The 17135-nt window shown below is 60.1% G+C and overlaps 1 protein-coding gene across 1 annotated transcript; it reads right to left on the bottom strand.

Moving 5' to 3' along the window:
- Positions 1-1059: 1059 nt before the first annotated feature.
- Positions 1060-9159, bottom strand: PRDM12 (PR/SET domain 12). The gene is made up of 5 exons (XM_075170981.1): positions 8946-9159; positions 7896-8086; positions 6730-6885; positions 2422-2533; positions 1060-1442 (listed from the first exon to the last, which is right to left on the bottom strand). The coding sequence occupies exons 1-5, from the start codon at positions 9157-9159 to the stop codon at positions 1060-1062; spliced, it is 1056 nt and encodes a 351-aa protein (XP_075027082.1).
- Between the last annotated feature and the right edge of the window lie 7976 nt (positions 9160-17135).

The following is a 17135-nucleotide window of genomic DNA, read 5'->3' as shown; positions in this document are numbered from 1 at the left end:
TGTGAGAACTTTATACATCTTAGACTTATAATTAATATTAGAATACCTTCTTTTAAGCTTTATGATACACAGCCCTCCTCTCGCTTGCGGCAGGACTCCAGAGGGCGCTTAGAGTTGTCCTTGGGGACAGAGCTGGCCCAGGGATGGGTTTTCTCTGTCCCCAGAGGGCACTCGAAGTAACAGCCGAGAGGTTCCCTCACAGCTGCGGGCAGCGATGGGGAGCGATGCTCCCGGGGCTGGAGCCGGCACAGCCCGGCAGAGCACAGGGTCCCCCGCAAAACCTGCCTGTGGATGGGCATTGCCAGCTGGCACGTTGTGCTGGGGGCGTCCCTGCGGCACGTCCCCTCTGCCCATGGCATCGCTCGGAGGTGTCGGGCAAACCCCAACACATAGCTTGGGCTGGAGGAGGGCAGGCAAGGGGATTTGGGGCGGGGGGCGAAACGCGACCGTTTGCTAAATCAGGGCTCCCGAGGAGGGAAATATGTCCCTTGGAAAGAGTCACCAGGGCCAAAGCTGCGCCTGGGACAAACGGGCATGAATGGGGTGGCCGCAACAGGGCTGTACCAGCCTTTCAACGGGGCGTGTGGCCGGACACTCGCTGGAGCAGAGAAGGAGGGAGAAGAGCAATTTTTCTACCCATCAAATTATCTGTAAAACCCAGGCATGACTCATCCAGGCCCAGCTTTTAGGCTGCCCCAGCCCTCCCCCAGTGCACCGACAAATCCACACAGGACATCCCGCTGTGTCCCTTCGCCCGTCTCCCCCTGCCAACCCCAGGGACCAGCAGCCCACCCTACACCGCATCTCCCCGGAGAGGATCCCGCACGACGCGGCTGCAGCAGTGGCTTGCAGAGCTGGGGGGGTCCCTTCGCTCACCGAACAGCCTCCCAAACCCCACGCAAACAGTGACGCTCCAAAAATAAACCAGCATCCCCCCTTCAACACACAAAGCAGCCCTGCCTCTGCCCCCCAGCTCTGCCAAGGGCCAACACCCCCCAGTTCATTGCATGACTCAGCGCCAGTCTTTGCTGTCCGAAAACCCGCTGCCGCGCCGGGGCTTCACAGCACCATGGTGGGGATGTGATGGGCCAGGGAGGCAGGATGGGGCACGGGCAGGGCCGGCGAGTGAGCCTGCAGGGAGGCGTTGGGGGGCCGATGGCGGGCGCTTTTCTGGTGTGCCCGCAGCCCGGCGAGCTGGGAGTAGGCACTTTGACAAACCTGGCACTTGTAGGGACGCTCGCCGGTGTGCAAGCGGACGTGGTTGCGGAGGGTGGAGGACTGGCTGAAGCGGCGGTTGCAGAAGCGGCACACGAAGGGCTTGTCCAGGGTGTGGATGCGCATGTGGGAGCGCAGGTTGCTGCGGGAGTTGAAGCCGCGGTGGCAGATGACGCAGCGCATGCGCCCCGTCGTGCTGGCCCCTGTCTCCACCGCGTGGAAGTCCTCTGGGGACAACAGGGGACAGTCAGGCACTGCGCTCCGACACAGCAGCTCACCCCCTCCCCGAGCCCCCAAGGTGCTGACTGCCCTAAATAACCACCCCGTGCCCCCTTGCTGGCTCCTCTGCCCGCTGAGGGTGCCCATGAGCAGACACCCATCCCGGGCAGAGCTGGGTCGCAGGCTGGCACTTAGAGCTTTGTGATGGGGCCAGAGCTGGGAACGGGCTCACCCAGATTTAGGTGAGGGGGAACACTCAAGCCAATCTGTCTCCCTTATAGATGGGCACAAAAAGCGCTTTTCCCCTCCCTCGGCTGCAAGTAGAGCTGGAGGGGGCGAGCGCAGGAACCCCCAGCCCACAACCACGCTGCCCTGGCCTCCAGCCCAGGCTCTTCAGCAGCAGCACACCGTCCCTGTGTCGGTCCCAGCTTCTCCCCCTGCTCCGCTGGGCTCTGACCCACTCGCTAAGAGGAGCGTGGGTGGGGTCTGGCTCCGAGCACAGCACCCCCAAAAGCGCCCGAGCTCCCTGCTGCCTGCCCGCGGAGGAGCGCCTTGGGGAACCACCAAGACAAGCAAAGAGCGAAAGCCTGGGAGAGACAAGGCTCCTGCGACGGTGATTTGGGGAAAGATCTGTTAAATGCAGAGCGGGGACATAGGCAGCTGCGTCCACTCAGCATTTCGCAGTGCGTTGGGGCTGCCTTCCTCCCGCCTGCCCTGCTCCTCCCTGCCCGGCTGGGTCGGGCAGCGGCCGCTGGCCACCACACCAGCAATAGCTGTGGGCAAATCGGCCCGGAGGTGACCCCCTGAATTACTGGGGACCAGCTCAAGCTGTAGGGATTTGTCTCATAGTCCCTGTGTTTGTCCCCAGAGAGTTGGGGGATCTGATGTATCCCCCTGGGATGTCCCTGCCCCATGCCCACCCCATGGCCTCAGAGCTGGGAACAGGGTAGGGATGCTGCACCCGTGGTTGTTTCTGATATTACCTACCATGTTTGTTCTTCTTCTGCTCCTCTTCCAGCCCCGGCACGCCCGGGATGCCCAGGAAGGTGTTGTGGGAGTTCCCGTACCAAACCAGCAGCTCTTGGTCCGGAGGAATCATCTAGAGAGAGAAATACAGACGGGGGTGTCGGGAGGGGATGGTAAACAGCTCCCCGTGCATCCTCAGTTGGTCGCTTCGGACCTACCCTGGCCATACCCCATCTCCTGCCAGACCCTGCTGCCATCTGGGACCTGCCAGCCGTCCCCAACACCCCCCGGGCAGGCACTGCATTGCCCAGGCTGCAGCGCTGAAGATGATGGCACGGCTCAGCACCATCCACCACCGGCACAAACCTGCACCAGCTCCAGGCTGGGCCACAAACAACGTGACAGGCAAATAAGCAGCTACAGAGCACACAGATGGAGCTGGGGTCTCTGGAGTGAAGGACCCAGAGGTCCCTGCAGCTCAGGGAGACGAGGACACATCAAAATAAGCCATTTGTGGACCCGTGAACCGCAGCGAGGCACAGACACCGAAGCAGGGAACCACGACACGGAGCCCCGGCCAAGTGCTCCTGCAGAGCGTTTCGGCTCTGGACAGAGCCATCGGCACCCTCCTGCTGTAGGGCACAGGCAGCATCTCCCACCCGACCCCGCTGGGGCTTATTTTAGCAGGTGGAAGTACAGATGCGCTGGTGAAGGGCTCGTCAGCCCGGGGGTAGGAGAGCTCGGGGGCTGCTATAGGAGAGAGTGGCTCAGGTGCGAGATGCTGCCTACAAACCAGACCAAAGCCCCGGTGCCTGCAACAGCCCAAGGAGATCTATAGGGCCAGGGAAGGGCTTTGCACCACCCACACTCCCATTTCCCCGAAACAATAGCACTTCTTCTTCCCCTGCTGTTCCCGTTGTATTCCTGTACTGCCGGGGCAGCCGGGCTGGCTGGGAAGAGGGATGCTCTCACACTGGAGCAGCTGCTTCAGGCAACGCTAACAACAACATCGCTTCATAAAAAATACACATTTTTTCCCCTTGCAGCTCCCTGGTGTTAAGAACCTAATTTAGAAATGGGAAAGTCCCCTGTTTCAGAGGACAGCTTTCCATACATAGAGTAGTCCAAGAAAAGCATCATCCATGTGAAACACAGATCATAAGTTAGATCACTGAAATGTGCGATCATTTTGTGGACCTGTGAGCACTGAAAATGTGCCTAATTTTAAGCAGTGGGAATTCGACGTCCATCTGCATAAAGACCTCACTGGGCCTGCAGAGTAGGAGTTTGGGAGGCAGGGGAAGCCGATATCATTTCGCAACCCAAATTAGTGCTGTTTCTTGGTGTCATTTTCTCTTAACAGAAAATGAGTTATTTTTAATACAAGCAAGTAGAATAAAATAATCGCCAAAAGGATAAAACATATTGCATGCGTGCATATATGTGTGCATGCATGTTTATGTTCTGCTGGAGCTGGTGCACACATCCCAGCAGCAGGTATCCGATGCATACACCCCAAAGCAATTTAAATTGCCCCCCAGGAATCTCATGGCCTTCAGATCAAAGGCCAAAACTTGCTGCCCTCACTTTATTTTCCGGCAGCGGCAACTTGAAATTGCTGAAGAACAGGATGGAAAAAACAAATTAGCAAGTAAGGGCAGGAACGGGCAAAACACATGAAAAAATATTAAAGGCAAATAGTGAAAAAGACACCAAATAAATCAGATTTTGTGGTGGGTAGGTGAGAAAGGCATCCTAAGAGATATTGTGCTGGAGTCATGGTGCAGCAGAGGTGGGTGCAGAGCGACAGGAGCCAGGCAGCTCCTGGTGCCCGCCGGGCAGGACATGCAGCGGGCGCAGGGCCGGGGGGGCAGGAGGCTGTGCCCATGCACAGATGCATGTGCTGCTGAGAGAGGGCACCGCTAGGATCAGATCGGTGTTTGCGTATCCTGCCCGAGACTGAGCTGTTCCAGCTGGTCTGGGGCTGATGCTGTGCTCGCGGTCCAGGATTTGTGGAGAGGGGGGCGACAAGGCAGGAGCGGTGGGTAACGAGCGGGGAGCTCGCTCGGGTCTGAGATGCTGCATTTATGTGCCCATGGCTCCGCGGTAGGGGATTAACGAGCAGAGAGAGAACCACAAATGGAAAATCCTCTCTTGCTTTTCCTTTTCTTGTTGGGTGCACAAACCCCAAGGAGTTTGAACAAGCGCTCGGTTTTGGACTGCATGTGTGTGTGCATGCATGCTTGCCTGCAGGCGTGTTGCACGGGTGGGAATGGGGAGCCCACAAGAGATGCGGATCCTCAACCTGTCCTGCCCGGTTGTGACCCAGCTCCTCGCACACTCCACGCTTCCCTTCCTCGCACTCTCACACGGAAAGCCCCGGCCCCTTCTGCTCCTCCCGGCACGGAGGGACCCATGCCGACCTGGCAGCAGCGGGAGCAGGAGCACCGCCGGGCGCCTGCCGTGCCCAGGGAGCACGCTGCAGTGTGACCGCAGGCACCCTTCATCCCCACTTTCACCTCCCCGTCACTCGGGATTCAGCACTCTCAACACTTCAACTTTTCTGCTCGGACTGAGGGAATTAAATTCATCCCGCTCTGGCGCTCGCTGCTTCAGTCCCGGGAGCAAGCCTGCGGATTGACTGTGACTGTATGGGGCCTCTGCACGCACCTCCCCGAACACCGGCTCACCTGCCCCATCATCCGTGCACGCACAAGGTGTGAGAAACACGGCTCTACTCCTAATTACGCCACGGCCACCTGGAATTATTTTACTTCTTTGCATAATTTAAGAACAGTAATAAAAAACAATTAAGCTGCTGTCACAACAGGCCCAGCTGCCCTCAAGAATATCAGGTCTTAAAAACGGGTACAGCTGAGGCCTATGGAGGGGTGTCCAGGATGGGGAGAGCAGCACAGAAGCACTTGGGGCTCTTGCAGCGCTGCAGGGGGAGAGGCGGCAGAGCCCCGAGGAGGCACACAGGACTGCCCCCCAGCAGAAGAAAATACCTGTTCTCTTCTTACCCACCCACTCGTCTTTCCCATCCCGCTGCGGCAATCCCAAACCCAACCCTGACGCTGGCTCAATGCAGGACTGAGCCGTGGTCCTGTGCCGTGGACATTTGAGCATCTGCTCCTCTGGCAGCCAGCGCAGGAGCCCAGATAGATCCGGGGAGCAGCCCTTGCCCACGGAACCAGTGGGCACCTGTGCTGCTTCCCAGCTAAGACCCTCTCCCAGCTGCCAGCAGCCGCAGGAGCCCACGCTCCTGAGCGTGTGAGACTCTGGACCCGATATTGGAGAGGGACAGTCCCGCAGTGCTGGGCTGGGCTGGAGTGGGAGATGTTCCCTCTCTCGACTCTAAGCTGCAGTAGCTGCACAGGGACACCTCCCCGAGCTACCACCTTCCTCCACCTGCAACAGCTTTGGGTTATGGGGACTCTGTGCACAAGCAGGGCTGGTCCCCGCCGTCACAGCGCTGGCACTGCGTGACTTGTACCCATGCAGCATCAACACTGCCAGGGAGCTGGACACCAACCTCCATCCCAGCATCTCCCGCAGGGAGCTGCAGGTTGGGGGTACCTCCAGCCTTCACCCCACGGCACAGCAGACCGGGACATCCCTGGGATCCAGCGCCTGCCCCTGCACCCCCGCCAGGCCAGCACCCACCAGCGCTTCGTATGGAAGTGCCTGGATGAGGCCCTTCTCCATGGCCCGCTGCGACAGCCCGAGGCACGGCTGCGCCAGCACCGCACCCTGCCTGCTCTGCGGCTCGCTGCCCGGCTCCGGCAGCCCCGATCCTCCTCTCAAGCTCTGTTTACAGCCAGAGCTGCTTGTGACCCCCCCGGGTGAACGCTGTGCAGAGTCAGGCACAGCCTGCACTCAGCACCTGGGTTTCACAGAAACCCCCCAAACTTTTCCCTGCTACAGAGAAGCAGGTTCTGCACAAAATCCCATTTTCCAACAGAGCAGCAAAACCCTGCTCCTGCCCAAAGCCCCAGCTGGGCCAGGATTGCAGCTCATTCCACACTTTACACCCCAAAACAAGCTTGGGCAGCATTTGCTCTCCCTCTGCTCAGCACACATCACCCCATGAGCCCACCGAAAGGGGACAGAGAGGAGAAGGCCCACTCTCTGCTCCCTGGGGTCTCCCGGAATGCCTTGCAATGGCCTTTCCCAGGGGATCTTGGTGCCAGGGATGGCAAAGCCACCCTGTGCTCCCGCAGATGCCCCAGACACAGCCCAAAGAACAAGGCAGGGTCTGTGGGGTGAGGGGTCCCAGCACCCTGCTCCCCTCCTGTGGCTGCCCAGCTGCCTCCCGGCCCCACTTACCTCAATGGCCTTGTAGAAGATGCTGTTCCCTATCTGGACCACCTCCAGGTTCTGTTCCTGCTCGTTCCGGGCACATTTAATGTAGGTCATCCAGCTGCGGTGGTCCTCCTGGCTGGCATCGATGAAGTACCGCACCGTGCCATCTTCGTTGAAGACCTGGGAGGGGGAGAGAGCGGTCGGTAGCGATGCTGCCCACAACGGGCTGAGCCCCTCCACCTCCTGCCTCTGGGATAAAGTCCCCAGCCAGGGACAAGCTCAAAGCCAGCACAGTCTCGGGGCTGAGACCCTGCTGGCAGCTGGGAGCTGCTGCCTGCAGACAGGAGATGCCCAAACCCTTCCTGCTCATGGTGCTGAGCCATGCATCCGCAGTAGAGCTGAAGAAGGGTGCCCTGCTCTCACTGGGCTGGCACCGCTGGCCCCACCAGCCCATGCCCACCCAGATAACCCAGCTTCTTGCCTCAGTCCCCCTTCTCAGCAGAGCCCCACCAGCAGCTGAGCCCCAAAGGGTCTATTCAGCATCCCGCAGGTGCCCGCAGGAGCAGGGGCGTCCCTGGGCGGAGGAGGAAGGTGCCTGCCAGACCTGGCCCTCAGGGGACGATGCTTTGCAGGGTGGCAGGAAAGGTGAGGCAAGTTTCTATCAGGCATAAAATTATAATAATAATAAATAATAATTAATAATAATTTAAAAGTGCAAGTCTGATACTCAGTGAAACAACCACCAAAAAAAAGATGAGGAAAACCCCCTCTACTAGCTGGGCATTAATGCGTGGTGTCCTGGCAGCTCAGATCCCCCCAAACCCCACGGCTTCGCTCAGGGTTAACCGCACTGGGGCTGGGACAAAGCAGGGGACGGAGCAGAGCTGGTTTCGCCCGCCGTGCACGGTGCAGGCAGCGGCCAACCGGCTGTTTCACCACGGCAGGGAAGGGCAGGGCAGGGTGTGATCCTGCTGCAGGGCACACGAGCAATAGTGTTTTGGGGCTCCTCTGAGAGCTGGCTGCATCCCGAGGGCTGAAGAAGCCTTGCCCTTCTGCTGCCCTGGAGGAAGCCAGATCTTTGCATGAACAGGGAAACTGAGGCACGGGGAGGGTGCCTGACGGCACACAGCACCCCGTCCCTGCCTCTCCCAGGGCCAGCCAGGGCTGGGGGTACAAGGGGGGGTCGTTACCTCCCACATGAGGTTGTTGTTCTTGCACAGGTCCACGTGCTCCGACGAGATGACCCTGCCCGTGAACGGTCCCATCTCGGTGCCAGCCTTGATCCAGGTCTTGGAGAAGATGCCGAGCCCTTCCCCGGGGATGGAGCTCTGGGCGATGATCACTTCCGACGGCAGCACCAGGCTGGACAGCTTCTGCACCTCTGCGGGCGGCGGGAGAGGGCTCGGAAAAGGGACCCGCCGCCTCCCGCCCCACCGCTCCCCGGGCTGGCCGCGGGGAAGGGCCGGGGGCGCGCCGGGGTGCCCGGGGAGGGGGGCAGCGGGGATCCCGGCCCCAGCCCAAAGCCCGGGTCTGAGCCTTTTAAACGCCCAACCGGGCTCCCACAAAGCGGTACAAGGTTCCCCCGGGGGCATTGAGGAGGTACCTGGGAAAAGCAACCCGGGCTGGGCGAGGGAGCGGGGCTGAGAAAGGGGGTTAAATGGTGTCTATTTCGGCCCATCCAGCAATTTGTCATGCTGTTAAAGTGATCTGCATTCATTAAACTCAACTAGAAAGAAATTGCTAATTCTAAATTCATTAGTCCTTTAGGAATGCTGTAGCGGTACATTGTGCCTGAATGGCGCAAGGGCTTGTTTAAAAGGGCCCAGGAATTCCTCTTACAAAATGGGGAGATGAGATGGTTGACATATCGTGAATGGAAATGGAATTAGCCTTCATGGTAAATTAAGAGAGGAACAGAAATCCGAGAGGGGGAAAAGGGAGCCGGGACGCCCCAGCGATGCCGGGGCGAGAAAAAAAAGATATTGTCCCGGGCGGCTGAATGCGGGGCGGCCCCGGCCCCCCCGGCCCCCTCCCCAGCCCGCGGTTTAAGTGGGAACTTTCTCAGGTCAAGCCCAAGTTAACCAAATGAATTTAAAGCCCTTCTTCCCCAGTCAACTGCTATTACACGCCTGGGGAGAGCGGGGCGCCGGGAGCCGCATCCCGCCGCCGGGCACCGGGGGCCCGTCCCGGGGCCGATGGGGGGGTCCGGGGAGGGGGGGAGGTCTGGTGCCGCCACTCACCTCCGGAGAAGGACTGAGCCAGGACCTCGGCCGTGAAGGCGGTCTTGGGGCTGCTCTTCTCCTCGAAGAGCTGCTCGCCCAGGACGTTTCTCCAGCGGCCGTAGAGGAAGCTGTGCAGGATGTCGGAGGTGATCACCTCGGCCAGCGAGAGCCCCGGCGGCTTCAGCCCGGGCTTGAGCACCAGGGCTTCGGCGGGCAGCACCGAGCCCATCATGGGGGCGAGGCGGCGGCGGCCGGGCCGGGCTCGGCGGGGCGCGGGCGGCGGGCCGGGCTCCGTGCCGCTCGGCGGCTCCCGCCCGGCTATATATGAGCTTCATTGACCCTCCTAATTGGTTATTAATGACCTCCCTGACGTTGGCGGAGAGACTGGGGCTGCCGGAGCGAGGCGAGCCGTCGGAGCCCCCCCCTTCCCCACTCCCCTCCTTCCCTCCCCTCCCCGGGGGTGGGGTGGCTGGAGGGAGGGAGGGACACGGCGAGCACACACGCACATGCACACACACACATGCACACACGCGCATTTACACGCGCACCGGCTCAGGCCCCTGCACCCCCCGACCCAGGCAAACGCAGACCTGGGCACCTGCCCCCGGGCAGGGCGAAAAAGCAACGAAACCGGCAGAAATACCCACGCCGGTGCCCCGAGGACGGGGCGCACCCTCGGGCACGGTCCCGCACGGCCCCGCTCTCCGCCCGGCCCCCGCGTTCGTTTTGGGGGTGAAACGCGGTGCTTTGGGTTGGCTGCGGGCTACAACGAAATCGGCGGCCCCGGCGCCACCAGCCCCCGCTGCTCGGCGGCCTTTGGCCCCCGCGGCCCCGGGGGAACGGGCCGGGGCTCCCCCAGCGGGTGCCGAGCCGCCGCGGCTCCCCGCTCCCCCCCGCATCCCCGGCCCGGCGGGCCAGTACCGGCGGCCCCGGGAGGAGCCAGCGCTGCCCCCCAGATCCCGGGGACAGTCCCCAAGCACAAAGCGGAGGTGGCGGGGGGGAGGTACGCGCCCCCGGGGCTGGTCCCCGCTTGCACACAGGGACGGACTCGCCCGGCTGCAACCCCCAGCCCGGCCGGTCCCCAAACCCCCGCATCCTCGTTGCACTTCCCAGGGGAAGGTGGGAAGGGCCGGTAATTGTGCCCACGGGTGAAAAGGGCCGGAGTGGACCTCCCCGCAATGGCAACCGTGTCCTACCTCGTTCCCCCAGGCCGAATCCCCACCCCGGGGAAGGCAGCAACTCCGCACCCAAAAATATTCCCTGGCCAGCCACGGTGCCCACGCCACCCCCCGCCCCACCGAGCCCCTGGAGCCTCGCAGCCACCCCTGTCCCCCACGAAGGTGGTACCAGAGCGGTGCCCACAAATTCAGTGCTCGCCTCCCTCAGGGCCCGCAGCTTTGCCGGCTCAGCAAAGGGTTAATCTTTCCTGGATTTAAACCCAATCCTGCTGTGTCGGAGCTTAGAGCCCTCTCCTTAGCCTTGTTCTTTTGATTTTCATGGGGACGAGGGTCTGTAAAGGGCTGGGCTGGGGGAAGAAGGATGGGCCCCCAAATTCCTCAAGCACTCAAAGGCCGGCTCCTGCGCTCCAAACCCCCGGGCAGCCCCGCTCGGTCCAAACCGTGCCCAGAGAAGGAGCTGGGCACAGCCAGACCCCCCCCCAATACCAGCCCCCGGGTGGGTATTTTATAGGGTGAGGCTATGGGGCGGCTTTTCCCCTTGGCAGGGCTGCCTGGCGAAAATGATGTTACAACCCAGGTGCAATTATTTTTATTAACCCAATCAAGGAGAGGCGCAAATGTCAGGAATTAACCCAAACCTGCGGCTACTGAGGGTGTTTGCCCGGAGAGAGGCAGCGCTGCCCTGGAAAGGGGAGGTTAATAACCTGCCAGGGTTTGGTTTGGGTTTTAATATGTGTAAAAATAAGTTTATTTTGTTTTTCTGGTCTTTGGCTATAGGAGCCGTCAGCCGACGTGGCGTGTGAATTTTTCAGCTTTGCTAAATATAACGCATCAGGTGGAAAGCTTTCACAACACACGTCTTCCTCCGGCCGCCGAGGCAAGCGATCCCCTCGGATTGCTTTTCGCCCCCCCCCAGGAAACACACCAACCCTCAAGTTATCCCGGGACAAAAAAAAATAGAAGCTTTTAAAAAAGCCGCGGCTCCCGTGCGGGCTGCGCTGCGGCCCCGGCTGCGGGGGACTGCGGGGGGGCCGGAGGGGGTGATGGAAAAAGGTGGGAAAAAAAGAAATCCTTCCATTTTCTACGTGGTTTTAAATATCCCCAGCTGTTTCCCAAAGCTTCTTCCCGGTCCTTCTTCCCTGCTTTGGTGTGTGTGTCCCGTCCCCCCCTCCCCGTTTCTCTTTTTTAATATCGCAGCTATCCCTCCTTTTTAACATTTAGGAGGAAACAAGTTTAATATTCATGGCTGTTAATAGAGAAGGGCCATTATCGCCGCCCCATTGTTCTGAGCCCCGCACAATGCTGCTTGTATTTTCATGTGTATATTCCCAAAGTTCCTTCTGAGCGTTTAGTGAGCACTTTAATATTCATGGGTGTTAATAGAGAAGCCCTCAGTATATTGGCATATTGTTGGGAGGTGTACATATTGGTCTGACTTTGAATAGCCACAGTCCTCTTTTCTTTTGCTCTGTTTTGCAGGGTTGATGGGCCAGGAGTAAATGGGCATTTTTCCCCCCCGTCTCCCCCTTACAGAGAGAACATCTTTATTCCAGTCCCAGACTTTCTGGTTTCCCATTCAGGACCCTCAGAAATAATGTCAGGCAGAAGAAAAGTGGAGCAAATCAATCTTTCATGGTCTTTTTGAGACCAATTTGACATCCATGGACTCTTCTTTTCTTTCACAGCCTACAAGGGGATGGTCAGGATCTGGACAAGGTTGGGGTCTGATGAGGGGAGACATGGGATCATAATGCAGCAAAGAGAGAAAAGAAAAGCAAAACAAGAAAAGATTGCAGGGATGGGGTGATGGAGGAAAAATGAGGGTGAATGACAGTGCAAGAAAGGAGATTAGAGCCCAGCAGCTGCTTTTTGGGGGGCGGGGGGGAGGGGGGAGCTCTCTCCCCTCTTCCAGCCCTTCGCATGAATAGGATTTGAACAGAGCGGAGATTGATTTATAGTTATTGCCGTTGAACATTTATTGCTCTTAAAGAGTGGCGGGGAGAAAAGAGAGAAAAGGGGTTTGAAAAGCTCCTTTCTGTATTAAAGAGGTATCAAATGAAGACTGCTGAGATAATATACAGTGGCCAATGGGAATTTGATTTGCTTTAAAATTTAACTCTTGTGGGGCCGCGGCGGGCGGACGCGCCGGGGATGGGGCCGGCCCGGGCGCTGCCTCCGCGGGCGCGCAGGGGAGCGGAGCCGCCGCTGCCCCGGGCCGGCGACAGCCGATATTCGTTTCTCGAAGCCTGCAAGCTGCCCGGCTTTACCGCAAAAATCTCCGGGCGGCTCCTGTGCGCGGCGGGGGAACGGCTACAGCCGCGAAATTATTATTATTTCTTCGTTACTGCGGTATTTTTTTTCTGTAAGGGGAGTGAAGGCAGGTGGGATGCGGAGCTGCTAAATAACCGGCGCAGGGAAGAGCGCTTTTCAGAGCTGAGTTTTTCTGCTCTAAAACCGGAGGTTTCTCCTCCCCGGCAGCAGAAACGCGATCGCAGCCGGGTCCCCCCGGGCGCAGAAAGGAGCCCATTGTTCAATGGGGAGAAATACATTTTTAGCGGTGATTGAAAGCTCCCCTCTCGTTTGAACTCTAGAAGAAAGTCCCTGGCAGGGGAAGAGCGTCCCCCTCCCTCTGCCCCAACATCTGTTTGGAGCAATCCAGGCTCTAGGGCAGAGCCGGGCTCTGCCCCCTCCCAAAGTCATTAAAAAGATATTAGTTGAGCTGAGAAAAGTCCAGCGCAGCCCCCGACCCGGGGTGGGGTGAGGGGGTTGTGTGTGTTATTAAAGACGGTTTTGGATTTGCCAGCGCTAATACCAGGCGAAGGGACACACAGGGTCCGAACTCAAAAGCTCCGCATCCCCGACAGCCCCGCTGCGCCCTGCCCATTGCCCGGGGCCCTGGTGCCCGGGGCCGGCGCGGCGCGGCCAGGCCGACCCCATCACCTGCCCCGTGCGTCCCGCCGAGCGCCGGGGGAAGGGGGAACGGCGGCGAGAGCCGGGCGGGGAGCCGAGGCGGTCAGCTGCTTTGGCCGCATCCCCCGCACCTCCACGGGCTGCAAATGCCCCGGGAGCCGGAGGGAAGGGGGGGCAGGAGGGATCATTGCACCCCTGCGGCTGCCGCAGGAGCCAGGCGCCTCCGAAGTTGCTAAATGTGTCATTTATTAAAGCATTCAGGGGGCTTTTCTTTGGCGTTTGCTTGCAAACTCACAAAGGCCGAGCTGCTGTTTGGGGGTCTTTTCTGATGGAAAAAGGGCTCGGAGACCCCCGGCACAAAAGAAATCCTAGCAGTGCTTTCAATGGCCAGGACTCAATGAGGGGGACCCTGCGCGCAGCGGGCGGGGGTGAGGGGCCGCCCGGTGCTGCCTGAAAGGCAGGCCTGAATGTAATGGGGAGATCTGCGTTTATTTGTTGGGATCACATTTAATTAGCTTAGTACAACCCTTGAAAGACAAAGGGACCTCAATCTGGATCCAATCTGAAGCTCGTTTGGAGAGCGAGGGCTCCTGGAAAAGTCAAAAGAGAGAAAGGAGAAAGAAAGGAGAGGCTGGGAGAGAAAGGGGCGGGGGGCCCAGCCAGGTGACTGGCACGCGTGAAACAAGGGGGCCTTTTGGGCACAAGGCAGGACTCAAAAGGGAGGGAGGAAAATAGCCTCTTCCTCAGGTTTTACCTACTTAAACCCCCTGAAGGGGCCGGAGCTGAAAAGCCTCAATAGGGGCTAAGGAGGCTGCAAAGCAAACAGCGGCGCTGGAGAGGGGGCTCCGGCCCTGCCGCCGCAGCAGTTGGCGGCACTCGGTTATGGGAATGCGCCCAAATGTTACCTGCGCCCGGGAACGCTCCCACCGCCGCCGCCGGCCGCTCCGGAGCAGGAGATGCGGGGGGACGAGGCGATGCCTGGGGTGAGCCTGGGCTGGGGGGCTCCAGTGGGCTGGCTGCCCCCAGCCCCAGCACGGGATCCCTCACTGGTCCCCATGTCCCCCCCATAGGGTGAGACCTCCCCACCCCTCTGGGGCCCACGCAGCACCCCTGCCCCATCGCTTGGGGTGCTTCATCACATTCCTGGGGCACCGAGGGGGGGTCCCCATCTGTACACCCCTTGCTCACGGCAGCCTGTAGCATCCCCCCTCCCTGTGCCAACACAGGGCACACAGGGGTGGGTGGCGCAGAGGATGTCCTGCCACTTCCCCAGGGGCAAAAAGGAGGAGAGCGGCCGTCCCTAAGGTGCCACATCCATGGGATGGAGCCAAACGGACCCTCGCCCCCTCCAAACCACGTGCTGTCTGTCAGTCCCTGCTCTCCTCCGGCGGGGTCAGGAGCAGCGGGGAGGGTTCGGGGTGCCCCGGAGCGGTGCCAGCCCCTCGGCGGGTGCCCAGTGGCTCTGGGCAGGGGGGAGTTTGGTGCGGTGAAACCATGACCCTCCCGGCGAGCGCTCCGGTGCGGAGCGCTGCAGCCCCTCCGAACCAGGCGAGCTGATTGCGCTGCTCGGAAAAGGAGCTTTAGGGCATTATTTGCCTCCATTTCACTCTGCGGGAGGCCACGGAGCCGAGCAGAGATGCTGAGTGCTCTCTCCTCCGCTCTGGCTCGCTTTCTTGCCTTTTTTTTTCCCTTTCTTTTTTTCAAAGTAGTATTTCCAGGATTATTTTGGCAAGGGGGTCACAGTGCACAACAGCAAACAGGGGAGGAAAAACCACCATCCGCGCCTTCCTGGCCACGTCCGACTGCTTCACGGGGCTCAGGCAGCCTTGAAATGAAATGTGATTGTGGCAAATCACGGCGGTAACTCCTCGGCCGCCTCCGCGGTACTGCGGCTTGGCGAGCAGGGCCGGTGGCACGGGGCGGCTGGATGCCAGCACCCGCCGAGGCAGCCCCAGCACCGCGAGGCCCTTGCTGAGCTGCTGGGAAACACAAAGTGTAAAATAGCTTCATGATGGCTTTTCTGCCCACGACGAAACGTGTTGGCTGGGAGTGAACGAGGCACCGGGGGGTTCAGCCTCCTCGAAGTGGCCGGGTGCTCCCTGGGGGTCCTGGCGAGGCCGGGGCCAGGCTGTGGGGCCAGGCACAGCCCCCACTTGCTTGCCCTCATCTCCGTGGTCTCTGCACTCAGTGGGGATGCCAAAGGTGCTCCCCACCGTTAGAGGCTTCTCCCCGACAGCGCGGAGCAGGGGCAGCGAGGGGGGATTTGGACTGGAGAAGCAGGAAAATCTCTGCACCTTTTCCTCCCCGCTGGCAGTGACCTGGGGATGGGACAGTTGCATCCCACCATATTCTCTCCTGCATCCCACCGCCGTCTCTCCCGCATCCCACCGCCGTCTCTCCTGCAGCAGCAGCTCCAGCTGCCGGACTGGGACCCACGCTGGTGACTGCACCGAGACACCAGCCTGGAGAGGGCCAGCACCCAGGGCAGAGCAGGGTGAGCCGCCCAAAGGGAGAGGGCGTGTGGGAGCCTCCTTACTCCCCCCTCCTCCTCTCTATGCTCCCCACGAGGGCCGGGCCAGGGTCTGGCTGCAATGGGATTGCAGGAGCCGGCGTCAGGAGATGGCAGCTAAGGCCAGGCAGGACCAGGGTGCAAGGTGTTCAGCCCAGCCTCCCCGGACCGCGGCCGGGCAGCATCCCCGGGGCCAGGGGACGAGGGGAGGGACGAGCCCAGACACGCTGGAGGCAGCGAGGCCGTGCCCGGCCGAGGCAGAGGGCAGGGATGGGTGCCAGGAGCGGGGCTGCCCCACAGCGAGGTGACCCCGGCCGCGGGGCCGAGGAGGCAGGCGGGAGAGACGAGCCCTCCCGCGGCTCCTGCCCTTTGCCGGCCCTATTCTCTCCAAAACAAACAGAGCGGCGGCCACTGCCTCCCCGTGTAATGACTCCACGTCGGTGAAGTTTAATATTCCCCGGTGAATGGCCCAAACAAGGAGCCCCGCCGGTCGGTGCGGCTCGTCGGGGCACGGCCGCCGGTGAGTGACGGCTCGCACAAAGGGAAGGGACCGTCTAATCCCCCCGGACCGCGGCACCTGCACCCCGGCCCGGCCGGGATTAAAGGGGAGCGAGCCAGCCTCTGCAAAGATCAGAGGCTTCTTTATAGAGGCCTTGAAATAGGATTTCCTCAAGTGATAAGGGGCAGAGTGGGAAGATAATCTGGGGGGGCTGTTGGTACCTGCCCCCACATCAACCCCAGAGATGCTCTTTTGGGTCGCCTGACTCAAACCAGGTGCCCCAGACCTGAAGGGAGGTGGCAGGGGGGACCCAGGCACCCTGTTCCCCTTGTCCCAGGGGTGGCTGGTCCCTCCCCACCATGCCCCTCCATCTCCAGCACCCGCCGAGGTGATGCCGAGACAACGACGGGGGCTCGGTGCCCGCCCGCTCATTGCCCTCGGCTCCAGGGGCTGCTGTCCCCTCGCCAACGGAGCAGGGAGCTGTGGCTGTTTCAACTCATCCTCACGTCACCTAATTCCCGTGTCCCTCCTGTAAGCAGTTTCCCAGTGCCCGGTTTCTGCTGATTTCCAGCGTGAAAAGTTGTGGAAAATTCCCTTTGTGTCTTTCCCAGCCCCAAGAGGCAGAGAAATGCCCCGTCTGCCACGGCCACCCTGCACCGCTGCTACTCACAGCTAATCCAGGGGAAAAACCTCCAAACCCGCCAAACGAAGGTTAAACAGCTCCTTACGTGGAATAAAACACCCGTGTGCTGCTTGATGGGATACACCGACACCTTTACCTGCACAGGAACAACCTGTCACCGCGAGATCCCGATTTCTCGCCCCACACCACAACCCTACAAGCACCAACAGCCCCCAAAATCCCCCGAGAGCGAGAGGAACCGAGTGGGTTTGCAGGAGAAGCAGCAGCACGAGTGGGACCTCACAAACATCCACATTGTGTCAAAAAGCCTCAAGTTAAATACCACGAGCTCTCCCTCCGACCACGCCATCCACCACCCACCCAGCTTACTGTAAATATACTGTTGCTCTAATGCAATTAAATATTTAATACTCGGGGAAGAAAAAAAAAGTCCCATGCCTGGTTGTCTCTTTCAATAATCATTTCGGTT

The sequence above is a fragment of the Calonectris borealis genome, chromosome 21, assembly GCF_964195595.1.
Source record: "Calonectris borealis chromosome 21, bCalBor7.hap1.2, whole genome shotgun sequence".
NCBI classification, from domain to species: domain Eukaryota; kingdom Metazoa; phylum Chordata; class Aves; order Procellariiformes; family Procellariidae; genus Calonectris; species Calonectris borealis.
This window is presented reverse-complemented; position numbering and strand designations above follow the sequence as displayed.

Excerpts from the sequence above, each read along its gene's own strand:
- PRDM12 (XM_075170981.1), bottom strand. The coding sequence starts at position 9,159 with ATGATGGGCTCGGTGCTGCCCGCCGAAGCCCTGGTGCTCAAGCCCGGG. Across the intron at positions 2,534-6,729 it reads TCTTCTACAAGGCCATTGAG|ATGATTCCTCCGGACCAAGA; the intron begins GTAAGTGGGGCC and ends TTCTCTCTCTAG. Across the intron at positions 1,443-2,421 it reads GCAGAAGAAGAACAAACATG|AGGACTTCCACGCGGTGGAG; the intron begins GTAGGTAATATC and ends TGTTGTCCCCAG.